The 21,703-nt window shown below is 46.6% G+C and overlaps 1 protein-coding gene across 1 annotated transcript in view; it reads left to right on the top strand.

Annotated features, from left to right (window-relative positions):
• The window catches only part of Ppp1r21 (protein phosphatase 1 regulatory subunit 21), a 64,071-nt gene that overhangs the window by 13,245 nt on the left and 29,123 nt on the right, over positions 1–21,703 (top strand). The window contains exons 2-12 of the mRNA XM_032908703.1: positions 760–828; positions 3,344–3,490; positions 5,472–5,573; positions 7,490–7,654; positions 7,780–7,838; positions 8,602–8,696; positions 12,977–13,029; positions 13,710–13,859; positions 16,830–16,931; positions 17,022–17,110; positions 20,905–21,041. Of these exons, the coding sequence (XP_032764594.1) occupies positions 760–828; positions 3,344–3,490; positions 5,472–5,573; positions 7,490–7,654; positions 7,780–7,838; positions 8,602–8,696; positions 12,977–13,029; positions 13,710–13,859; positions 16,830–16,931; positions 17,022–17,110; positions 20,905–21,041 (1,168 nt within the window). The remainder of the gene's footprint in view (positions 1–759; positions 829–3,343; positions 3,491–5,471; positions 5,574–7,489; positions 7,655–7,779; positions 7,839–8,601; positions 8,697–12,976; positions 13,030–13,709; positions 13,860–16,829; positions 16,932–17,021; positions 17,111–20,904; positions 21,042–21,703) is intronic.

The following is a 21,703-nucleotide window of genomic DNA, read 5'->3' as shown; positions in this document are numbered from 1 at the left end:
GTCATTTGCTGCCTTGTGTCTAATGAACCTGTTCCAAATATTCAAGAAAATGGCATTTTCTCTTTTTATTTTGAGCTTTTACTTTATGTGGATTTATTTTATATGTGTGAGTGTTTGCCTGCATGTATGTGTCTGTGGCATGAAGACTCATGTATACAGTAACCATAGAGGCCGGAAGAGGATGTTGGATGTGCTGAGACTGGGATCCAGAACCTGGATGCTGGGAATTGAACTCAGGTCCTCTGGAAGAGCAGTCAGTGTTCTAACCACTGCGCCATCTCTCCAGCCCCACACTTTCTCTTCTATTGTATCCTTTTAAATTCAGGACCATGGCTTATAAAGAATATGAAAACATATAAAGAATGACATACTCAAAGCCATGAGACCTGGGTTTTATTATTTACTTATTTATCTTTTAAATAAACCCCAAGACTTACCTCAGGCAAGCACTCTGCCTGCCACTGGGCTTCTGCCCAGGGGGTACATTTGCTAGGTTTATGTCACTGGAGGACTCATCTTCTCTGTTCCATGTGACAAGTTATTAAATGTTTCCCCCTTTGGGGCAAATAGTGCTTGTTTCCACACAAGTGTGTGTGTGTGTGTGTGTGTGTGTGCGCGTGCGTGTGTACAGAAGAATGTATATATAATGTGAGAAGATATTTAGTTATTCAATGTAAAGTTTTCATTATGAAGTAACTGCATGTTCTTTCTGTAAGTGTTTGCTGTATTTTAAAAGTAATTACTGCTTTCTGTTTTCAGCTTCGAGCTCAGAATCAGGTCCTGAAGAAAGGTGTTGTGGATGAGCAGGCCAGCTCTGCTGCTCTAAAGGTAAGCAGCGGGAAGCTGGAGTAGCTGAGGTTGCTCCACGTCTGGAAAGCAGGTGGTTTAGGGGTAAAGTCCTGGTCTTGACACTGATTGACTAGGGTAGGAATGACAGGAGTGTTCCCTGTGTCTAGCTCCCTTCACGCTGACACATGCATATTCTGTCTCCTCAGCAAAACAATTGTAGGACAATACTGGCTTTATTTAGTGCATTTCTTATGTAGCTCAAGGCCTTTGCGGAGTCAAATCCATGTGGATGAGGGCAGCTTTCTGTCTGCTGTCTCCAGGCAGCCCTCTGAGCGGCCATGTCTGTGTTTGCATCCCCGGTGCCCAGTGGTCTGCCCTAATGAAAGTGCAATGTGTGACTCTGGCTCCTCTACTGTGGCCTTCAGTTTGGCAGTGGTGACCGGTCTGACATGCGCGCACACTGCCTGAGCGGCTCGTTCACCATCAGCACCTGTCTGTTAGCTGAGGCATAGTGGGGTCAGGAAGGACTTCCCTCTGTACCATCTGTCTGGCATATGATGAGTGCTGGCCTGTGATAGTTTTGAATGGAGAGAGTAATAATTGTAGGGCATGGATCTTTCCTGAAGCCTTTGATGAAATGATCACTGACGTTCCTAATGTTCAAACCTACTACTGGCGAAGTGTCTCAAGTGGCCTGCTTTGTGTGGCTGCTCCTGATGCTGGTCTTGTGGTACCGCTGTGTTGGTGGGACTGTGTGGGTGGTTATGGTCGTGATCCTGGGATATTTACTTCTCTCTCTGAGCATCACCACATCCAGGCATCGTACAGAGCACATTACTACACCGTTATCTTCTTGTTTCCAGCAACTCTGTAGTGCTGCCATCCCTGCAGCAGAAGCTGGGCCTTAGACAGACTGCTTCTGAAGCTCCTGAGTGGTTAGCATATTTGGAGCTTCATTCCACTAGCGGACGCCGTAGCAACAATGTAACGAAATGACTTCTCACTGTGCTCCTTCTGAGGTCATAGTAGTTGCTACTGGCCGTTTGCCAGCCGGCTAGCCACAAGTGTTGGGGTGTCCTCTGATTGATCTTGTTGGACTTGTGCCTGAGCGAGTTGCTGGGGGTGAATAGCATTGACTGGACTTACTTTCATTTGAGGTTTTACGATAATTTATACTTGAGCCAAGCCTATGTGTGGCTTTGTCCTTCAAGTAAAAATTAAGGGTTTACTTGATAACCAGTGGGAAAGAAACAGTTTTTCTACTCACCAGGGCCCATGGCAGGGACTGTCTAATGCCCTTGTCACACAGCACACACACAGCACACACAGCACACACACCGCACACACACCCCACACACACACACACACACACAGCACACACACAGCACACACAGCACACACACACACACACACACACACACAGCACACACAGCACACACACACACACACACACACAGCACACACACACACACACACAGCACACACACACACACAGCACACACAGCACACACACAGCACACACAGCACACACAGCACACACAGCACACACAGCAGCCTCGGCCGTTTCGGCTGCCGCTCCTGTGCAGTTTGAATAACTATTTGTTATTTCACTTCTCAGTCTTATAACTGTTAGAGTGAAGTTAATTAAAGTAATTATTTAAATAGAAGACTGACCACGTAGGTCTGGTTATCAGTGAACACAAAGTTGTAAGTAGAATATAGTTGAAATAGTGAATTCTTTAAATAAGGTAAAACTGAATGTCTATTTAGCCTACTGTTTTTCTTTTTCTTCTTTCTCTCTTTTGGAGGGACACAGTCAGGACAGGGTGGCTCTGTAGACCAGGCTGGCCTTGAACTCAGAGCTCTGCCTGCTCAGCCTCCTGAGTGCTGAGGTTAAAGGTGTGCCCACCACTGCTCAGCAACTCCCTTTTCACCCTTTATGCACAGCAGAGGTCAGTGAGCAGATAGGATGCTCGTGGGGCTTTTCGGATGTTTAGAGTTTTGTGTTTGTTTCCATGAGCTTGACAGTGAGCTGTGGAGGACCCGCCTGACGTGCGCTTGTGCTGGGTTAGTATTGGCCTTAAAATCTGACCGGCCAGAGACTTTGGTGAAATGATGCTGAGAAGGCCGTGGGCTGGGGATGGCGCTCGGCGGGAAGCGCACTCCTTGGTCACGGAGAGGTATTGGTGTGAAGTCTGTAAAACATGGGGCTCCTGTAAGACATCACCTCTGTAAATGTGAGACCACGGCTTATCTGTCACGGCCACACACTCACGACGCACACTGGTGGGCCTTTGCTGTGAGTTGCTGACAGTCTGCTGTTCCTGTGTATAGTTTTTCTTATTTTATTTGTAAATATTCTGGTTTGGCTAGGAGATATTTTATATGCAATATAATTTTGCATATTGTGTATGCAAAATAGCCAAAACCATCACTGAAATGACAAACATAAAACTTAGATTCCCCGGAGCAAGGTGTTTGATTTTATGTTGGTGGAACAAAGACTGGAAAAAGCAAAACTGTGTGTATGAGGACCTGTTTGGCTCTGATGTAGGAGCAACTGAAAATGAAGGACCAGTCCTTGAGGAAACTACAACAGGAAATGGACAGTTTGACATTTCGAAATCTGCAGCTTGCCAAGAGGGTGGAACTCCTTCAAGACGAGCTGGCGCTGAGTGAGCCGAGGGGCAAGAAAAACAAGGTAAGCTCAGAAGCACCTGTGTCACCTGAGGAAAGGCAGGCGACTGGCTCGCCAGAGCGCCCCTTTGTCCTCCAGCCCGCTCTTGAGTCCAGAGGGGAAGTTCGCTACGGAAGCCTACCACGTAGAGGCAGTTTCCTTTCCTCTTTTCTGATCTTTTCTCGTAGCTCAGGCTGGCATCGGATCCTCACTTCTCTCATCAGCCTGCCTCCCTGGTGCTAGAATGACTGCCTGACCAGAGCCACATGACCAGTTCAGGGCATTTGCATAGGAAAGCCAGTTTTTAAACACTGTATTAGCACAAACAGGTACATAATTGAGGGGGTACCTGAGAAATCAACGGACTCTCTCCTAGTGCTCAGAACTGATGTCTTTGTTACCTTAATTCCTGCAAACACAATCGGATGGTGTGATGAACCGTGGCTGCAGCCGGGGCCTCTGGGATCAGGTGTTCTCTGTGTGTTACTTCTGTGATTTAAGGGAGTCTCTTAGGTTAGCATATTTAGACCTCCGTCCTACAGGTGTTAACGAGCTGTGCTGACAGGAAGAAGCACAGAGACCCTGAGAAGGATGTGTGGGGGGAAGAACAGTTCCTGTACAAGACCAAGTCCTCTAGAGTTAAGCTCAGCTTGGATCCTCTGCCTGCTGTTTACGAACCTATGACTTTGGAAAAGTTGGTGATCTTTTAGCTTCACTTTCTTCTCAGTTAAGTGGGTCTGAGAGATTTGGGTTTATGGGATTAAATGGGATCTTACAAAGTGCCTAAAACTGCGTTATCACACGACATGTTCATTCCTTTCCAAATGCACTGATCTGTTTAGGATGCTCTAAAGTGTTCAGGTAAAGAGGGGACAAAGAGGGCTCACCACATGCATGCTAGAGTCACTGGGAGGACATAGTCCTCCAGACTTCAGACTTGACTGTTAGGTATCTTTGTTTTAGTTTTTTGAGCTGGGGTCTTACTCTGTAGGCCAGGCTGCCCTGTTATTAAATATGTGGGCCAGGCTGGCTTCAGATGTGTAGAAATTCTCCTGCCTCAGCTTCCTAAGTACTAAGATTATAGGTGTGAGCCACCATGCCTCGCTAACCTACCAGATTAATTATTTAGCAGAAGTGACTAAGTCTTGTAAGTCAGTCTTGTTAAAGCTTCCGAGTTTAGGAGCATGAAGAGTACAAATACATCATTCCACAATGTGTCTTATGTGTCTATATGTGATGGATATTTAGGGTCTTATGAATACATAGCTGTATTCAGAGGACCCTTTCATCACCAGTTTGTGTTGGATTAGCAGGTGACTTTATTTGAAGCGATGAGCGAGATGCAGAAAAGGCAGAGAGTGGGGACTGTTGTGTAAACACAGTGTCTTTGTTAGATAGCCCCTTGCAGTCTCTGTTCTGTGTGTCACCCACCCTGAAACAACTGTTCATTCTTGGATTTCTTAAATACTGCCATTCTTCCTAGTGGGAAAGTCAATATTGAAAAGAAGGGAATTTTTTTCATAAGCTTAGTTTTTTCTTGTGTGTATAGCAGCTTTTTTTTAACACGGTTATTTTTTAATCTAAATAGAATTTTATGTGAACTAGTTTGTGAATGCAAATATATAAATAAATACATAAATAAATAAATTAATGGAACTTCTTAAAGGAATGTAACAATTGCTCAGACACTAATGTAATCTCTCCCAAACTGAAAGGTCAGGTGAGTCAAGGCTGCCTGCTATTCTGTCTTACAGCAACTCCTGAGTCTGTATGCGAAAAATGACGAACTCATTTATGTTTTCCTCTGTCTTTTTAAGCTTCCTTGCCTTTTCAGTCTTTGCTGTTCGAGTTTGGGTCCCGTAGGCAGAGTTAAACGCTGTGGGGATGCTTGAAAACTGTAACACATAGAGGAGACAAACCACTAGGGTCACAGAGCTGTCGTGTGCCTTAGCATGTTTTCCTAAAGGATCAAAGTTGTGTGGACATAATCTGTTCTTTTCGTTAGAAAAGTGGCGAATCTTCTTCTCAGTTGAGCCAAGAGCAGAAGAGTGTCTTTGATGAAGATTTGCAAAAGAAAATTGAGGAGAACGAACGGCTGCACATACAGGTGCCTTAGAACTGAATTACAAAAGAATGGGTCTTGGGGGCTGGCAAGATGGCTCAGTGGGTAGGCACTGACTGTCAAGTCTGATGGCCCGACTTCCATCCCTGGGTCCCATATCATGGAAGGAGAAAACCAACTCCTACAAGTTGTTCTCTGACTTCCACATGTGTACTATGTGTGCCCCCCACTCCCAACACACAATAAATAAGTAAATGTTTAAGGAAGTATATCGGGCAGATAGCTTTGTGGTGAAGAGTGCTTACTGCGGTCTAGATGACCCAGGTTCAGTTCCTACCACCCACGTTATGGCTCAAACATGCTTATACCTCCAGCTCCAGGGGACCCCTTTCTGGCTCCTGAGGGCACTGTTTGCATGCGGTACAGTACAAACATGCAGACAAAAATTCATACACATCAAATGCACAACTCTTTAAAAAGTGGGTTTTATATTCCAAGAAGTAGAGAAATTAATGCAAACAGTTTTCTATCTTGTTGTCTGCATGGGTTTTTAATATCTTCTATGTCCTTAAATATGTACTGTGACTGTGATTTGTTTCTTTCTTAAATCTCACTTACAGCTTGATGTGAATATATACATTTATTCAGAGTCTTCGGAATAGAAATATATAGGCACTAGTGTCTTAACCTAGGAGTTGATGAGATGGATCATGTGGCTTATCAATAAGTAAGGCTTATTCCATGATTTATGGAGTAGAGTTGTTTCTTTGTTTATGGATTATTAGATTTGGTTTTTTTCCCAGTCGGGGTCTTTTATTTCCTTTTTGTCCATTAGGCCGTGAATCCGTATGGGATGGGCTCCAGCAGCCCAGGCTCCTTCCCGTTAGTCCTCACAAAGTGGGCTTCTCTGGGTGGCGCAGGCTGGCGCTTCATCTGAACCCAGCTGTCATTCTCTTTGGCTTCCTCTTTCTTCTGATCGTTCTTCACCCGCTTCAGGAAGCTGTCTCTGCTCTTCGAGTGCTTGATGTGCTCAATCCTCACATTGATCCTCTTGGCCAGAATCTTGCCTTTAACTTGCTTGTTTACAATGATGCCCACGGCATGCTGGGTGACACTGTAGACTCTTCTGGTTTTGCCGTGGTAACACTTATGGTCATTCCTTTTTGAACAGTGCCCATTCCCTTGATGTTTATAACATCACCCTTCTTGTAAATTCGCATGTATGTGGCCAAAGGAACGACTCCACGTTTCCTAAAAGGCCTAGAGAACATACCTGGTGCCTCTCCTCTTTCCCTTTGTGTTCATCATTTTGGTGAGTTACTGAAAGATGGCTGCCGTAGGTTTTTGGGGTTTTTTTGTTTTATTTTTGAGGCAGCTTTTGTTGTAGCTCAGCCCTGTCCCTGAGCTCCCTGTGTAGCTGAGGATGTTTTTGGACTCTTAGTTCGCCTGCTCCCTTTCCCAAGTGCTGGGATTACAGATATGAATCACCGCGCCCAACTTTGAAAGATCTTAGGGTGCCTGAGATGGCTCAGTGCAGAAAGGTGCTTGCTGCCAAGACTGACAACTGGGATTCATTTGGTTCCCTGGGACCATAAACATCATCCTACAACTATCAGACTCAGGCTTTGTGTGTTTTGGGAGCAGTGCCTCAGGTGAATTGTCTCTGAGTAGTTGTTCCGAGTGAAGGTTCGTGGGCCTAAGAGAAGGGAGGTGCAGGCTTGGGGCGGGCTGCTGTGTTTTACTGTCCTGTCTGCAGTGTTTAACTCTGAGACAGAGACCAGTGCTGCACTGTGTTCAGGCTGTCTGCCCTCTGTAAAGCAGTGGTAAGAATGCAGACCCCGGTTCCCTCTGTAAGTAAGCTTGCCTCCAGCTAGCTACATGGCAGCCAGGGGGTGAATGCCCGCTGCTGTCCCTGCAGTCTGTATGGGGGTCTTCAGAAGAGCCACGGTCTTCCCTTACAGTTTTTCGAAGCTGATGAGCATCACAAGCTTGTGGAAGCGGAGCTGCGGAGTCGGCTGGCCACTCTGGAAACGGAAGCTGCTCAGCACCAGGCTGTGATTGACGGCTTGACCCGGAAGTACATGGAGACCATTGAGAAACTCCAGAATGACAAGGCAAAGCTAGAAGTAAGCCCACTGCCCAGGGCGACGTGGCCTACGATCTAGCTCATGCTCCTCTGATGGTTTGGGTGTTGTGTGGCGGCTCAGCCATAGGCTGAACTGTCAACTTTTATTTTTCTCCCCAAATTTAGGTAAAATCTCAGACTCTAGAAAAGGAGGCCAAGGAATGCCGACTTCGAACAGAAGAGTGGTGAGTGGGAGCATGAATTCTGAGCGGCCCTGGACTCAGAATCAGCCCAAGGCTCCACTGAGCTTTTCCTTTTCCCGGCTTTTCTCTGAGTTGAGAAGACTGAAGTAGGTCACCTCAGGGTCCTTTTCCTTCTCAGGGGCCACAGCATCTTGACAAAGTGGTCTCTGCTTGGCCTCAGCAGAAACTCTGGGAGACCCTACTCTGCACCTCCTGAGCTGGGTCTCTATGTCTCTGCCTCTCCTGGGACAGGGACTGCCTAATTGCTCAGCACGAAACTGGGCTAAACCATGCCAACTTTTTACTGTACATTTTGAAGTTATAGGATCTAACTGAGAGATTTCTAAACCTCAGAGCATTGCACAGCAATGTACTAAAGACATTCATAGTCTTAACTTTTTTTTTGATATTTATCTGTGCTAATAATTTAAATGAAACAGAAATTATCAGCTTTTGAACTCAAGCAGAAAATAATTTGGTATAATACTTAGAAGCTGTGTAGCAATAGTTGAATAAACATGGATAGTAAAGAGGAAGTTTATGCCTGGGGTTGTGTAAGAGACTAGTGCTATGGTGGATCCCAGACGTCTCTGGGGCTTTGCTGTGGGGCTGGTGCCTCCTAACGTCATCTTTGAACAACCCTCAGCGGAGTGTTTCAGATGTTGGCACAGCTCTCTGAAAGCTCGTTGCCAGCTGTTGTGGTAACGAGAATTGTCGATTCACTGATTAGTAATAATGTGGTTTTGTGGGTTCTTTTTTCTTTCAGTCAATTACAGCTAAAGAATCTTCATGAAGATTTGTCAGGTAGATTAGAAGAATCCTTATCAATCATCAATGAAAAAGTCCCTTTTAACGATACAAGTAGGTATTACATAAATGTAAGTTTCTGTTATTTGTATCTTTGAGTCTCTCTGTAGTAGCCAATAAAAAGTAAGATAATTTCTTCTCACTCAAACAAACAAGCCAACCAACCGACAAACAAACACCCAGATTGTCCCAGTGGAGGGCTCTGTCTGGCTCTCTTGATCGCGAGGCTCTGATGTTTCCTAAGTTAGCTCCTAAGGGTTCCAAAGCCAGTCTTCTTGGAAGATGTCCAGTGTGTTCTCTTAGCCGCATTTCTCTTATCCTAAGGTGAGACCCACCTGCATGTGAAGTGGTGGGATGTTTGCATAAGGGAAATGGCTCACTGGGTTTTGGGGTTATGCATGTGTGTCCGTGTGGGATGTGTCTTGTTGGCCTGTTAGCTCCTGGGGACTCCCCAGTGACAGGAAGCTGTTGCAAGTCTAGCTTCTGTTTCCTACTGGGGATGGCCTCGTAGCTTACACATCCTGGAGTGACAAAAAGGGACTTAAACAATACTCTAAAACAGCATTCATATGCTGTTTAGATATTTAGCCTTTAGGTAAGAATGAAGTGAAATCCTTGAAAGCAAAGGAAATATTTATTTGGGAAGCCAGAGGGATGGCTCAGTGGTGGAGGTGATTGCTGCCAAGTCCGACACTCGGCAGAAAAAGAGAACCAACCCGGGAAGTTGTCCTTTGACCTCCATGCCTGTGGCATTCAGGGTTTGCTCTCACCTGCTCCAGGAAATAAATAGTTTTTAAAAATTAAAAAAGTAAATAAAATTTAAAAGAAAGTATCTTTGGAATTTGAAGCCTATAATCAAGTTAATACATGCTTCCTTTTTCTACAGCTATGTTTGAAATTCATTTTTTAGTTCCCTTAAATTTTCCTTAGAAAAGTCTAGAGGGAGAAGAGGGAAGCTTTGGAAGCAGTGCTTTGATGTCCGCCGGCATCAACACTGAGGGGCCGGTGAGGGCTCAACTGGTGAGAGTACGGAGTACTCTTCCCCGGCCTGAGCTCCACGTCCAGCATGACTGCAGCAGCTCCCCACGGTTTACAGTTCTACTTCTAGGGGTCTGATGCTGTGGGCACGCACGGGGTGCACAGACACACACTGTAATTGTTTCTGTGACTGATTGTTTATGCAGGTGAGACACAAACACATAAAGTAACTAAAATCAGCGTAGGCCGTTTCTGGGTCAGCAGCTTACATTTCCCTGGAAAACAGAGCCTGCTTCTAGCTTGTACATTAACTCAGTGGTGTCAGCGCACCTTGGCTGGGCCATGCCGTCCTGGAGTCCTTTCCCCCTTACTCTTTGTATCAGTTAATGGGAGGGGATCGTAAGCATTTCTCCTTTCTTTCCAGGACTCCTTGTCACCCGGTTTTAGATTCTCGTCACGTCATCGTGGGTTGTCTTTAGCTGTTTAACTGGACTCTGCCATAGAGACCCCTTGGGTTGGAGGGAAGGGCACTCACACGTGCACACACTCGGAGCGGGCGGGGCGCCTGCTCAGGAAGTATCCAGACCCGCATGCAAGAACCAGCTTTTTGGGTCTTCTATATTTTTGTTACTGTTTTGTTTTTGTTTTGTTTTGAGGAGGCAGGGAAGAACAGAGGGAAAGCAGCAGGGAATGTCAGAGAGTGTCATCCACGGGATGAGAACCGCTGTGCTGTCTAAGGTATTTAACGGTCAGTGGCAGGAGGCTCAGGTCAGGGGCGAGAGGAGCAATGGCCAGGAAATTCTAGGGTCAGGACTTCGGACAAATTCCCACGGCTTTCAGGTTGAAGGGGAGTTGTGTGGATGAGGCATTTCCTGGATTTATGTACCCACACGGTTAATCTGGAGCACAGAGTGGGAGAGGGGAGAGCTTCTGGTCCGAGAGCCCATGTGCTGACATGGGCTGTGTGAGCAGGGAGCTGTGGAGGATCTTGTGGTAGAGGAAAGAACAGACTGGTGGGTGTGGGGAGGCAAGGGGAGGACGAAGCTACAGTAGACGGAAGTAAAAGGCAGATGGGTAGCTTTCTGTCACAACAAAACTACTTATCTAAAGAATCTAAAAAGGGACAATCAAAAGGAGGGACACGGTGTCTCTGGGCTCAGGGCCTTGGGTGTTGGTTTATGGTTCAGACGTGCTGATCTTGGGCCTGTGGTAAGACTGAGCGTCATGGTGGTGGCACGTAAAAAGGCAACAGGGAAGCAGAGACAGGAAGGGCTGGGGTCCCCATATCCCTCCGAAGAGCACTTTTTCAGTGACGTAATTCCTTGCAATGGGGTCTCACTGGACTGTTCCTTACCCTCACAATAGCTCTATAAAATGCCAACCACGTCTTTGATGCCTGGGCTTCTGGAGAGGTCTATGGTCTAAGCTATTACTGAGGATGGATAGCAGGGTGTGAATAGCTTGGGTTGATGGAAAGGTTTAACTTTGTTGTTGATTACTATTTCACACAGCTCAGGAGGGAAGCATGCTGGCCCTGCTGGCCCCAGTGTGAGCCCAGGGAACACGGACACAGTGTGAGGCGCCTGTGCAGGGCCCTGTGAGCCCATCTCAGTGGTGGGCAGTGAAGGGCTGAGACAGAGAGAAGGCGGGAAACAGTGAGGATTTTCATGCAGGGAGTGCTTCCATCGGGTGGTGTTGGTCATTGCCGCGCCTGGCTGTGAGGAGGTCAGAGACAGTGACTGAAAGGCAGCTGAGCCTGCTGGCTGCATCTTGTGGCTTTGGGAGAACTAGTTGTTTCTGAGGGAAGGGCTTCTGTGCCCACCCAGTTGCTAGCACAAGGACTCAGAGATAGATGGTTATTAGGGGACTGATAAAGTGATGTTTATCTAGCCAGTGGGAATAAAGAAATGGGTGAGGGCAGAAAGAAGTCCGTTACAGGACAGGTAAAGGAGGGAGGGCTGGATATGTGCTGTGTCCCTCCTGTTTTACCAGCGCTGGGGAGCCTGAGGCCCTGAGAGTGCAGGTGGGAAACTAGCCTGGGGTACATAGAAAGGCCCTGTCTTAGAGCTGTGCTGGGGGTGGGGAGAAGGGAGAGGAGGAGGATGGAGAGGAGATGGGGGGAGAGGCTTAGAATGAAGAAGAAGAAATGTGCTAGGTCTCTCAGTCAGTCAGGAGGAACTGTTGCTACAGAGCCCAAGAAGAGGATTAGCTGAGCTGTGGCCTCCAGCCTCTGAGGCAGAGTCAGGGAGTTTACGAGCACTGTTGGACTGGAGATACGGCTTAGCAGTCAAGAGCATGTGCTTCTCCTGCAGAGGACCTGAGTTTGACTCCCAGCACCCACGTCAGACACACAGCAGCTCGGAGAGTCTGAATCCCTAATCCGGCCTTGTTGGACATGTATGATATACATAATCAATCTCTCTCTCTCTCTCTCTCTCTCTCTCTCTCTCTCTCTCTCTCTCTCTCTCTCTCCCTCTCTCTCTCTCTCTCTCTCTCACACACACACACACACACACACACACATTTTCTTTTTGGAAATTACTTCCACTTTGGCCTGGTCCTAGTAGACAGCAGGGGAGGACATTGATTTCCTGGCAGAGTTGGAGGCCCCACTGAAGTTACGTTGACTAATGCAGCAGACCGGCCTCTGCTATTATTATCAGGGCATTTTTGAAGGATGACCAGCATCAGTGGGGCAAGAAGCAAGGCTTCAGGGGAACTGAAAGAAGGCAGAGGTGCCGAGGGACAGAGGTGGACAGAGGGACAGAGGGACAGGTGGGCCCGCATGGCTGAGTGACAGCAGTGCTCGCTTAGAGAGCACAGGTGAGAAGGCCCAGGACTCAGAATGGCTTGTGGCTGTGAGTGAGCCGTGCTGAAAGGAGGTGAAGGGGATAGAAACAGCTGCAAGCAGCAGCCTGCTGCCTGGCGTGGGCAGCAGCCAAGGCAGGTGGCAGCCGCCTGTGCATGAAGAGGCTGGAGGGGGCTGGATAGGAAAGAGCACTGAGGTGCTGGGACCAGCAGCAGCAGGCTATGGTGGATTTGAACACGTGGCTCTGTCAGGGAAACTGTATGTTTGGAGGTCAGTGTGGCAGTCTGGCCAGGGTTCTTGTAGAAGAATGGCTGATGACAGCAGGGACATCACAGGCCTCTAAAGGAATCCTGAGGCCCCAAGAGCTGCAGGAACTAAAGAAGAAAGCAGTTACTACTTCCCTGAGGAACCACATTCGCTGTACATAGCGCCCCCCTGTGCTGTGATTGTGGGGTCTGGCATCTTGGTCTCTGAGGAGGCTGACTCTGCAGTTGCTCCTCCTCTGAAGGCTGAGATGCGCTCTAATGGCCTCCCTTTTGTTTCGTAGAGTGTAATCAGTACAACGCTCTCAACGTTCCCTTGCACAATAGGCGGCACCAGGTAAGGCTGGTGTGAGCGTCCCAGGCAGCAGGGTTAGTGCTTGCTCTGTGTCGCACGCGCCCGCTCACATGCTGCTCATTGGTTTCTTTACACTGCGAGGATTGACTTGATTGAGTTTGGGTGCTACTGCTTGTTGAAACTGCTAGTTTATTTTTTATGTTACTCGGGGAGAGCTCATGTGGGGGCTGAGGACAGCTCGTTGGAGTGTTATTTTCTCCTCTACATCCTGGCCTCTGCTCAGCAGGATTGGCAGCGTTGGTGGCAAGCACCCTTACCCAATACCACTACTGATGATTTTATTTGATCAAAATAGCATCTCCCTGCATATCTCTGGCTGACTTGGAGCTTAGTTTATAAACCAGGATGGCCTCAAACTCAAAGAGATCCCCCTGCCTCTGCTTCCCAGGTCCTGGGATTAAAGGCATGTGGCAACATTGTAGTACTACTGATTTTTTTTTTAAATATCTTTTTTCATTTTATCACATTAGAATTGAATTATGGGATACCTTACTTTTTGGCCAGGCTTTTGTTTAAGGTCGTAGGCTTCCTAAGTTAACTTGGACAGGAGGGCACTGAGATCCAAGAGGGAGCAAGGGATGTAGACCTTTGTGGTCTCACTGGGGTTGGAGTCCTTTAAAACAACCGTTTGATAGTTGACCATGTGTATTTGCATTTTAAAGCTGAAGATGCGAGATTTAGCTGGGCAGGCCCTGGCCTTTGTTCAGGATCTTGTGCCGGCTCTTCTGAACTTTCACACCTATACCGAGCAGAGGATTCAGATCTTCCCTGTTGATTCGGCCATAGACACTATATCACCATTGAATCAGAAGGTAAATACAGTGCCTTTTGTTGCCTGCACAATGGGGACAACTAATAGGGGATTCTTTTCAGACTACGTAGCCAAGGATTGTGGGAGACAGGAAGAAATTGCAAGTCATGGTCTTCGTGAAAATGAGTATGGCAAATGCAGGGTGTTAGGGAATTATCAGGAGACCGCAGAGTGACTCATCAAGGGACACACGGGATGAGCGAGGGAGCCAGTGGCCAGCATCCAGTGTGGCCAGCAAGTGGGAACCAGTGGGCCAGGGGGCTCCGTGCTACTCTCATCTGAGAACCTGGAAGACTGAGCAGGGTTAGAGGGGGAAGAGGGTAGTGACTGTCCTTTCTGTTTGTTTATTTCAACTCCCAGAAGGAGCTCTGTGGCTGGAGCTCTGTGGCTGGAACTGTGGGGCAGGAAAGCATGGTGGGAGGGGCTGAGCGTGGGCTCTGGAGGGGATGCTGAGTGAACTTGTGGCTGGAATGTGAAATCCCTGGAGGGGAGGAATGGGATGAAGGCCAGGACAACAAAGCGGAGGCCTGGAGCTGGGCTAGGGCAGACCTTCCCTTGCTGCGGCCTGTGCGGCCCTCTGACAGGTGTTGGTGTAGTGGATGTTTCCATTTTATTGCTGGGAGGGCTGACTCCCTGGCATGTTTCTGTCTCGAGTGTGGGTGCTGTGAGTCTGTCGCTGGGCCAGGCAGCCATGCACTCTGCCTGCTCTCCTCCTTCTGCTGAGGCGTCTAGTGGGACAGGGCATACCCAGGTGAGTACTCTTCAGGGTCGGTGCGGCAGAACCGAGGGTTGAAGAGGTTTGCTTGCTACTTTCCTCAGTCCCTGCGCTTTCTTTTTGACCAAAAGATTGTTCCCGCCTACCCAGGTAATTCTAAAAAGGATTTATGGACGTCTGCAAGATTTTATTTAATCAAAAAAGCTAAAATGTTAATGAGTAGATCCGTTTTGTATGGCTGGACAGTAAGATACCCTGGACTTAGTTTCAAGCAGCAGACATTGGCTATCCCCTGGCTTCTTGGTCAGCTGACTAGGGGGTTTGTGGCTCCTGACTTGCCTGTCACCGGCTCGGGGATTTATCTCAGGTGGCTGAGATTTATTTTTTCATAAGCCTGGTAAGTTAGTGCTAGATGGACTTAGTGCTTATTCCTCATGTGCTCTTCTCTGGAGGGCTTTTGATGTCCTCATCCCTTAGGGAGTTTGCTTCAAAAGACATGGAAGTCAGTCTTTTGAAACCCTTGTCTAGCCCCATTGGCATTCCTGTTGTGATTTTGGTCACACTGACTGTCTTAGTAACGGTTTTACTGCTGTGAACAGACATGATGAAGGCAAGTGTTATAAAGGACAACATTTAGTTGGGGCTGGCTTACAGGTTCTGAGGTTCAGTCCATTATCATCAAGGCAGGAACATGGCAGCATCCAGGCAGGCATGGTGCAGTAGGAGCTGAGAGTTCTACATCTTCATCTGAAGGCTGCTGGCAGGATACTGGCTTCCAGGCAGCTAGGATGAGGGTCTTAAAGCCTATGCCTACAGTGACACACCTACTCCAACAGGGCCACACCTTCTAATAGTGCCACCCCCTGGGCCAGCATATACAAACCATCACACTGACTAACCCTGAAACAGTCTGAGTGGGTAGCATTCAAAGGCAAGAATACATGGATGTCACTGAGGCCAGCTCACACACAAGGGAAGTGAAGGGCTTGATGCAAAGGTGTCCTCTGTGGGCCTGATAATATGATCCGTGGTCAGCCATGCTTTTTTACCCTGTGGGACTCTTCCTAGATTGTGTGTGCGTGTGTTTGTGCACGAGAGTGCATTGTAGTATTTTTAGGGATTGGTTGTACTCTTGTCTCCAGACACCCTAAATGGTTACTCATTTAGCAGAGACCTGGACTCTGAACTTGGACTTCTTGGTTCCCAGTCTAGCTCTGTCATGTTGTGTCAACTTGTAAACTTGCCTTAAATCCCTCTGTGTTTGTTTCCTCCTCTTTAAAATGGGAGGGGCGTGTCCGTTCCACAGATCCCCACGAGGCAAATGAAGTGCTGAGTGGCTGGCATGCAGTGAACACTAGGTATACATTAGTGGTTCCATCCTGTGCCTCAGCACTGCTTGGCTTTCACCAGTTCTCATTCCACAAGTCCACCGAAGCTCATACAAATAACTAATGTAATTTGAATTTGTCCAGACAACTTCATTATTTTGAAGAGTTCACGCATGTCTCAGTATTTCATATTCTGTTGTTTGGAAGTTTATAATATTGAAGGTTTGGAAACCTTTTGCTAAAAGATGGTAAAAATGTGTAAGCTCATTTCTAGAGTTATAAGGCAGTGGCTATCGGAGTGCCTGAGTGGTATAGAAGACATGTTTATGTGCAGGAGTTCAAACATATCTAGATGGCTGAGACATTTAGTAAGTGAAACCCCGTTGTTTCTAAATTGTCTAAAATATAGTGGGGGTCCCCCCTCCCCATGTCAGGATTTAACCCAGAACCCCACAAATGCTAAGCGTACACTGTATGCTACCAGGCTGTGTTTGCACACTGGTATCAGTGATGTAATAAACATTCTAACTCACCCTGATTTCAGTCCTGGCATTTGTTAACCTTGAGTGGTGTATTGAGTATACAGAAAGCTGCCAGTGGGCTTGCTCTGAACACCTTGGAGCGCAACAGGTCCTCTCATCTCCTGTGTCTCTCCCTGGGTCCCTGATGAGCAGCCCCGTGCTCAGGGTTGCTGGCCCTCTGTGCTCTCACTGGCTGTGCAGTGTTGTGACTCTCCGGTTTCTTCAAACGCCTGACTATAAGTCCTGTCATCACTCTCCAGCTTCCTTGGTTTGGACTGGGGTGAGGATCACGGCCTCTTATCTGGGGCTTTAGAGGGCTTTCGAGAAGCGAGTTCACATGCTCCAGCTCACTTCCCACATGCTGATGCACATCTTCCAGAGAATTCATTCACACTCTTCTCTTTCAGTTCTCCCAACACCTTCATGAAAACGCAGCGTATGTCCGCCCCCTGGAGGAAGGAATGCTGCATTTATTTGAGAGCATTACAGAAGATACTGTGACTGTCCTGGTAATTTTCCTCCTTGTTTAACAACAGAAAATAGGAGCTCTTACTGGGCTACCGCGTACGCTTGTAACTGTGAAATTACTTTTTATGCAGGAGACAACTGTGAAATTGAAAGTGTTCTCAGATCACCTAACTTCCTATGTACGCTTCCTGAGGAAGATCCTTCCTTATCAGTTAAAAAGGTACTCATTCTCCGAGAGGCCAGGGAGCCTGGGGAGCTGCCAGTGGGACCGACTTGCCCTGGAGTTAATAAAATAGTAACAGGGCATTTTGCATCTGCCTGGATCTTTTGCTGCAAGTCTGAGTTGTCAGTCAGCTGTGGCTTTCAGCTGCCTTCTGCTCTGCTGACTGAATAACTTCGCATGACGTCATAGTCAGTGGTTCCAATAATTGGGAATGGCACATTTTTTGTAAGAAAAATTTTGACTTTCAGTTTTTATTATTCCTTTGTTGTTAATGTATAGATGGGAGTTAGAATATTTAACATCTGCATTTGAATCTAGTCCTTAGGTATTTTTGAAGTGATATATTTTTATTATTATTGTGGGCTTGTTTAAATTATAAAGTAAAGTCTTTTATCTGCTCTGGGCCTAGGTCCTTGAGTATTCTACCCTAAGTATTCAATAACCTTTAATATTCACATTAAATTTCTAGAAAGGCATAAAAATGTACAAGAAATTTGATAAAGTTGCTTGTAACCTTTAATATTTTCTGTTTGTTTGTTTTGAGACGAGATCTCAGTATGTAGTCTTGACTGGCTAGAGCTTGCAATGCAGACTGGCCTGACCTTGATTTATAGAGATCTACCTGCCTCAGCTTTTGGTGGGATTAAGGCGTACACTAGGCCCACCGGACAAGTTTTAATACTTTGATATTTGATCTAAAACCACAAAGATTTCTGTTGCACCTAAATATTTTTTTAAATTAAGGATTTTAATACAATGGAACAAAAAATTTCTTGAAATATAAAATATTACAAAATTAGAAGCTACATAAATTAATTGCTGATTTGTAAAAGTTTTATTTTTAGGAATTAATACATTTTATGTGATGTCTTATTTCTGAATTCTAACCTATCCAGGTATTTGGGTAAACAAATTCTAAGGTTTGTGCATAAGAGAAGATTTAAATACTTTAAGACAGGGGCTAGAGAGATGGCTCAGTGATTAAGAACACTTGGATTCTCTTCCAGAGGTCCTGAGTTCAATTCCCAGCCACCACATGATGGCTCACAACCATCAGTAATAGATTTTTTCCCCCTCCATCTTTATTAACTTGGGTATTTCTTATTTACATTTCAATTGTTATTCCCTTTCCCAGTTTCCGGGCCAACATTCCCCTAATCCCTCCCCCTCCCCTTCTATATGGGTGTTCCCTCCCCATCCTCCCCCCATTACGGCCCTCTCCCCAACAATCACGTTCACTGGGGGTTCCGTCTTAGCAGGACCAAGGGCTTCCCCTTCCACTGGTGCTCTTACTAGGATATTCATTGCTACCTATGAGGTTGGAGCCCAGGGTCAGTCCACGTACAGTCTTTGGGTAGTGGCTTAGTCCCTGGAAGCTCTGGTTGCAGTAATAGATTTGATTCCCTCTTTTAGGTCTGTATAAAAACAGAGCACTCACATATATATAAAAATACGTGAATAAATTAATCTTTAAAAAAGACTTTAAAACAGAATAGACAGTACTGGTGTGGCTTGTTTGAGAAGATTGCATTTCAGAAGCATTGCAAAACCAGCCTGGCAGTATACACTCCGAGTCCTACCCCATGGGAAGTGGGCAGGGGGATTATAAATTCTAGGTCAATGTGCAGCACAGTGAAGACCCTATCTCAGAAGACAAAACAAAAACAATGAGGCCCAAACTAAATCATTGAAAGGATTTGTTATTTTACATTGCTATACATTTTCATGGCATCAGTCTGTCTATATGTCTGTCTGTCTGTCTATCCATCCATCCATCCACCCATCTACCCACTCATCCATCTATTTTTCTTTTATTTTTTTAAAGATTTTATTTATTGTATATGAGTACACTTTAGCTGTCTTCAGACACACCAGAAGAGGGCATCATATGCCCATCTTTACAGATGGTTGTGAGCCACCATGTGGTTGCTGGGATTTGAACTCAGGACCTCTGGAAGAGCAGTCAGTGCTCTTAACCACTGAGCCATCTCTCCAGCCCCCCATCTATTTTTCTATGACTGTGCATTTTATAATATCTACCTGTCTGTCTATGACTGTACATTTTTATAATATCTGCCTGTCTGTCTGTCTACCTACTTACCTATCTAAGGCAGTCTCACTATGTAGGCTTAGCCAGCCTGATCTCAACTGTTTAGCACAGACCTCGACCCCCCAGAGACCTGCCTGCCTCTGCCTCTGCCTCTGCCTCTGCTGAGATTAAAGCTGTGCCCATCTGACTCTCTATGAATTTATTTTAAAGCACTTGCTTAACTCCTCTCTGTCTTGATGGCAAATGCCCTTGCCTGCTCTGCTGTCTTGCTGGCCCAACTCTTTTTAAATAACCACTTCAGGAGCAGATGAAGGGAACAGCAAGGGAGGAGATGAACTCTTGTCTCCACGTTAGCTTTCCTAGGTTTTGTTGTTTTGTTTGAGGGTGGGAGACAGAGTTTGGCTGCATGGCCCAGGCTCACCTCAAGTTCACCTTCCCGCCCCTGATGGCAGTGTTTTCTAGTTTCGTACGAGCTTTTTTACTTGATTATTGCACATTGTTAACATTATTAAGAATCCACACTTAAAGAACTTTATAGTTAAAGTACCTACTTAAAGTTGAAAACGGTAAAGTATGTTTTTGATAATATTAAGGACATTTAAGTGTGAGCCTATAGCAGCAGCAATACCAGTTTTTGTTTCATTAATTCTCTTTAGGAATTCGGTTAAATGAATGTCTTCTATAAATGATTTAAGGTGTCCCCTGGCACGGGCTCTGTGTGTTTATTACTGAACTAACAAACTCACCTGGAGCAGAAGAAAAGCGAGGCGGCTCCCATGTCCCCACGGCCACTCTGCAGACGTGGGAACGCCCAGCTCTGTCTGCTGTGACGATGACAAGCCGAGGCTCAGCAGAGCGGTCGTGACCCTGCTGTCAGCTGCACAGAGGCAGCCTGGTTCTCCTTCTTGTCTCCTCTTGCTTTGTCCTGTACTGTTTTATTACCAGTTTTCGTCCAATCCTTAGGGAAACGAGACAATTTTGCTTTTGTTTCTTGGAACTGTTTGACTCTTAAAGTCCTGTGAGAGGTCACGGTGAGAAACGCAGTGACACGTTGACACGTGCCTATTTTATAGAGTCCAGAGGGTGGCTCAGTAACTAAAGACTTCTGCTGCCCGGCTGTTGGGATCACGTGGTGGAGGGAGAGAACCCACTCCTGCAGATGGCCTTCTTACTGCCATACTGATGCCGTGGCATGTGCATTCACACAAATAACATCTTGAAAACATGATTTTCATACTTAACAATATATATATACGTTCATGCCGGAGATGTGGCTCAGTGCTTAAGAGCACATTTTGTTTTTCCAGAGCACCTGAGTTTGATTTCCAGCAACTACATGGTAGCTCACAACCACCGGACCTCCAGTTCCAGAGCACATTAACCCTCTGGCCTCCTCACGAACCTGACACATAGAGACACACACGCAGGCAAAGCATTAGACAAATAAAAAAGTGTGCGCGCGCGCGTGTGTGTATGTGTGTGTGTCTGTCGTCTGTCTGTCTGTCTATCTATCTATCTATCTAACCATTTAGACCAAAGGAAGCCAGGCATAGTAGCACACAGCTGTAATCTGGAGGCAGAGGCTGGTAGATCTCTGCTCTGTGTGAGGGAGATGGTTAGTTCCAGCCTGGTCTACAGGGCAAGTTTCAGGACATCCAGGGCTACACAGAGAAACCCTGTATCATAAAAACAAGAAAAGACAGTCATCGAGGATGCTTACCTTTGAAACTGCTGTTCCTAGTTTAGAAGAAGAATGTGAATCTTCCCTTTGCACGCCTGCGTTGAGAGCCAGGAACCTGGAGCTGTCCCAGGACATGAAGAGGATGACAGCCGTGTTTGAAAAGCTGCAGACGTACATCACTCTCCTCGCCTTGCCAAGTAAGTGAGACCCCGGGCTCGCAGCTCAGCTGGAAGGACTACAGAGCGTGGAGAGTGGGAGGGGCAGAAAGAAGGTCAGGAGCAGAAAACCCTGAGCTCAGTGAGCTAGAGTTAGGGAATGAAAGGTAAATGGATTTGAGTGTTGTGTAACTGTTTGTCATTAACCATGGGTTAAATATCAATTCCCTCTCTCTTTTTTTCTTAAGTAGAGAAGGGCGTACTATGGCTGCCTATAGCGTGAACGTGTAACCACTTCACTAAGGAAGCCCCAGGGGCGTCATGGCCGTTTGATAGCAGCACAGCACATGGAGCTTTCAGAGCCGAGGAGTTTCTCCCTTTGGCCTAATTACAGGAAGTACTGAGGAAATCACTGAGAATGCTGTGGTTTTAGCTGGGCCTGGTGGCACATCTGTGGTCTTAGGTAGGCCCAGCAAGCTGAGGCAGGAGTATCCTAAGTTTCCTGCCTTCCTTTGCATCCTGGCCTTTAAAGGGGGAGGAGGGAGAGGGGGACAAGGGAGGACTCTTACAGCGTGAGTGGCAGCGTAAGAAAAGCACCTGGTATTGTCTCTTGGCTCTCAGTTACCTGCTGCACAGTTTACCCACCTAAGTCCAGCTCTGTAGCTTGCAGTGTACTCCTGACGGGTCCCTGCCGTGCAGACCAT

The sequence above is a fragment of the Rattus rattus genome, chromosome 7 (assembly GCF_011064425.1).
Source record: "Rattus rattus isolate New Zealand chromosome 7, Rrattus_CSIRO_v1, whole genome shotgun sequence".
In the NCBI taxonomy this organism is placed as follows: domain Eukaryota; kingdom Metazoa; phylum Chordata; class Mammalia; order Rodentia; family Muridae; genus Rattus; species Rattus rattus.
The sequence above is the reverse complement of the archived record's forward strand: the minus strand, read 5'-3'. Positions and strand labels throughout refer to the sequence as shown.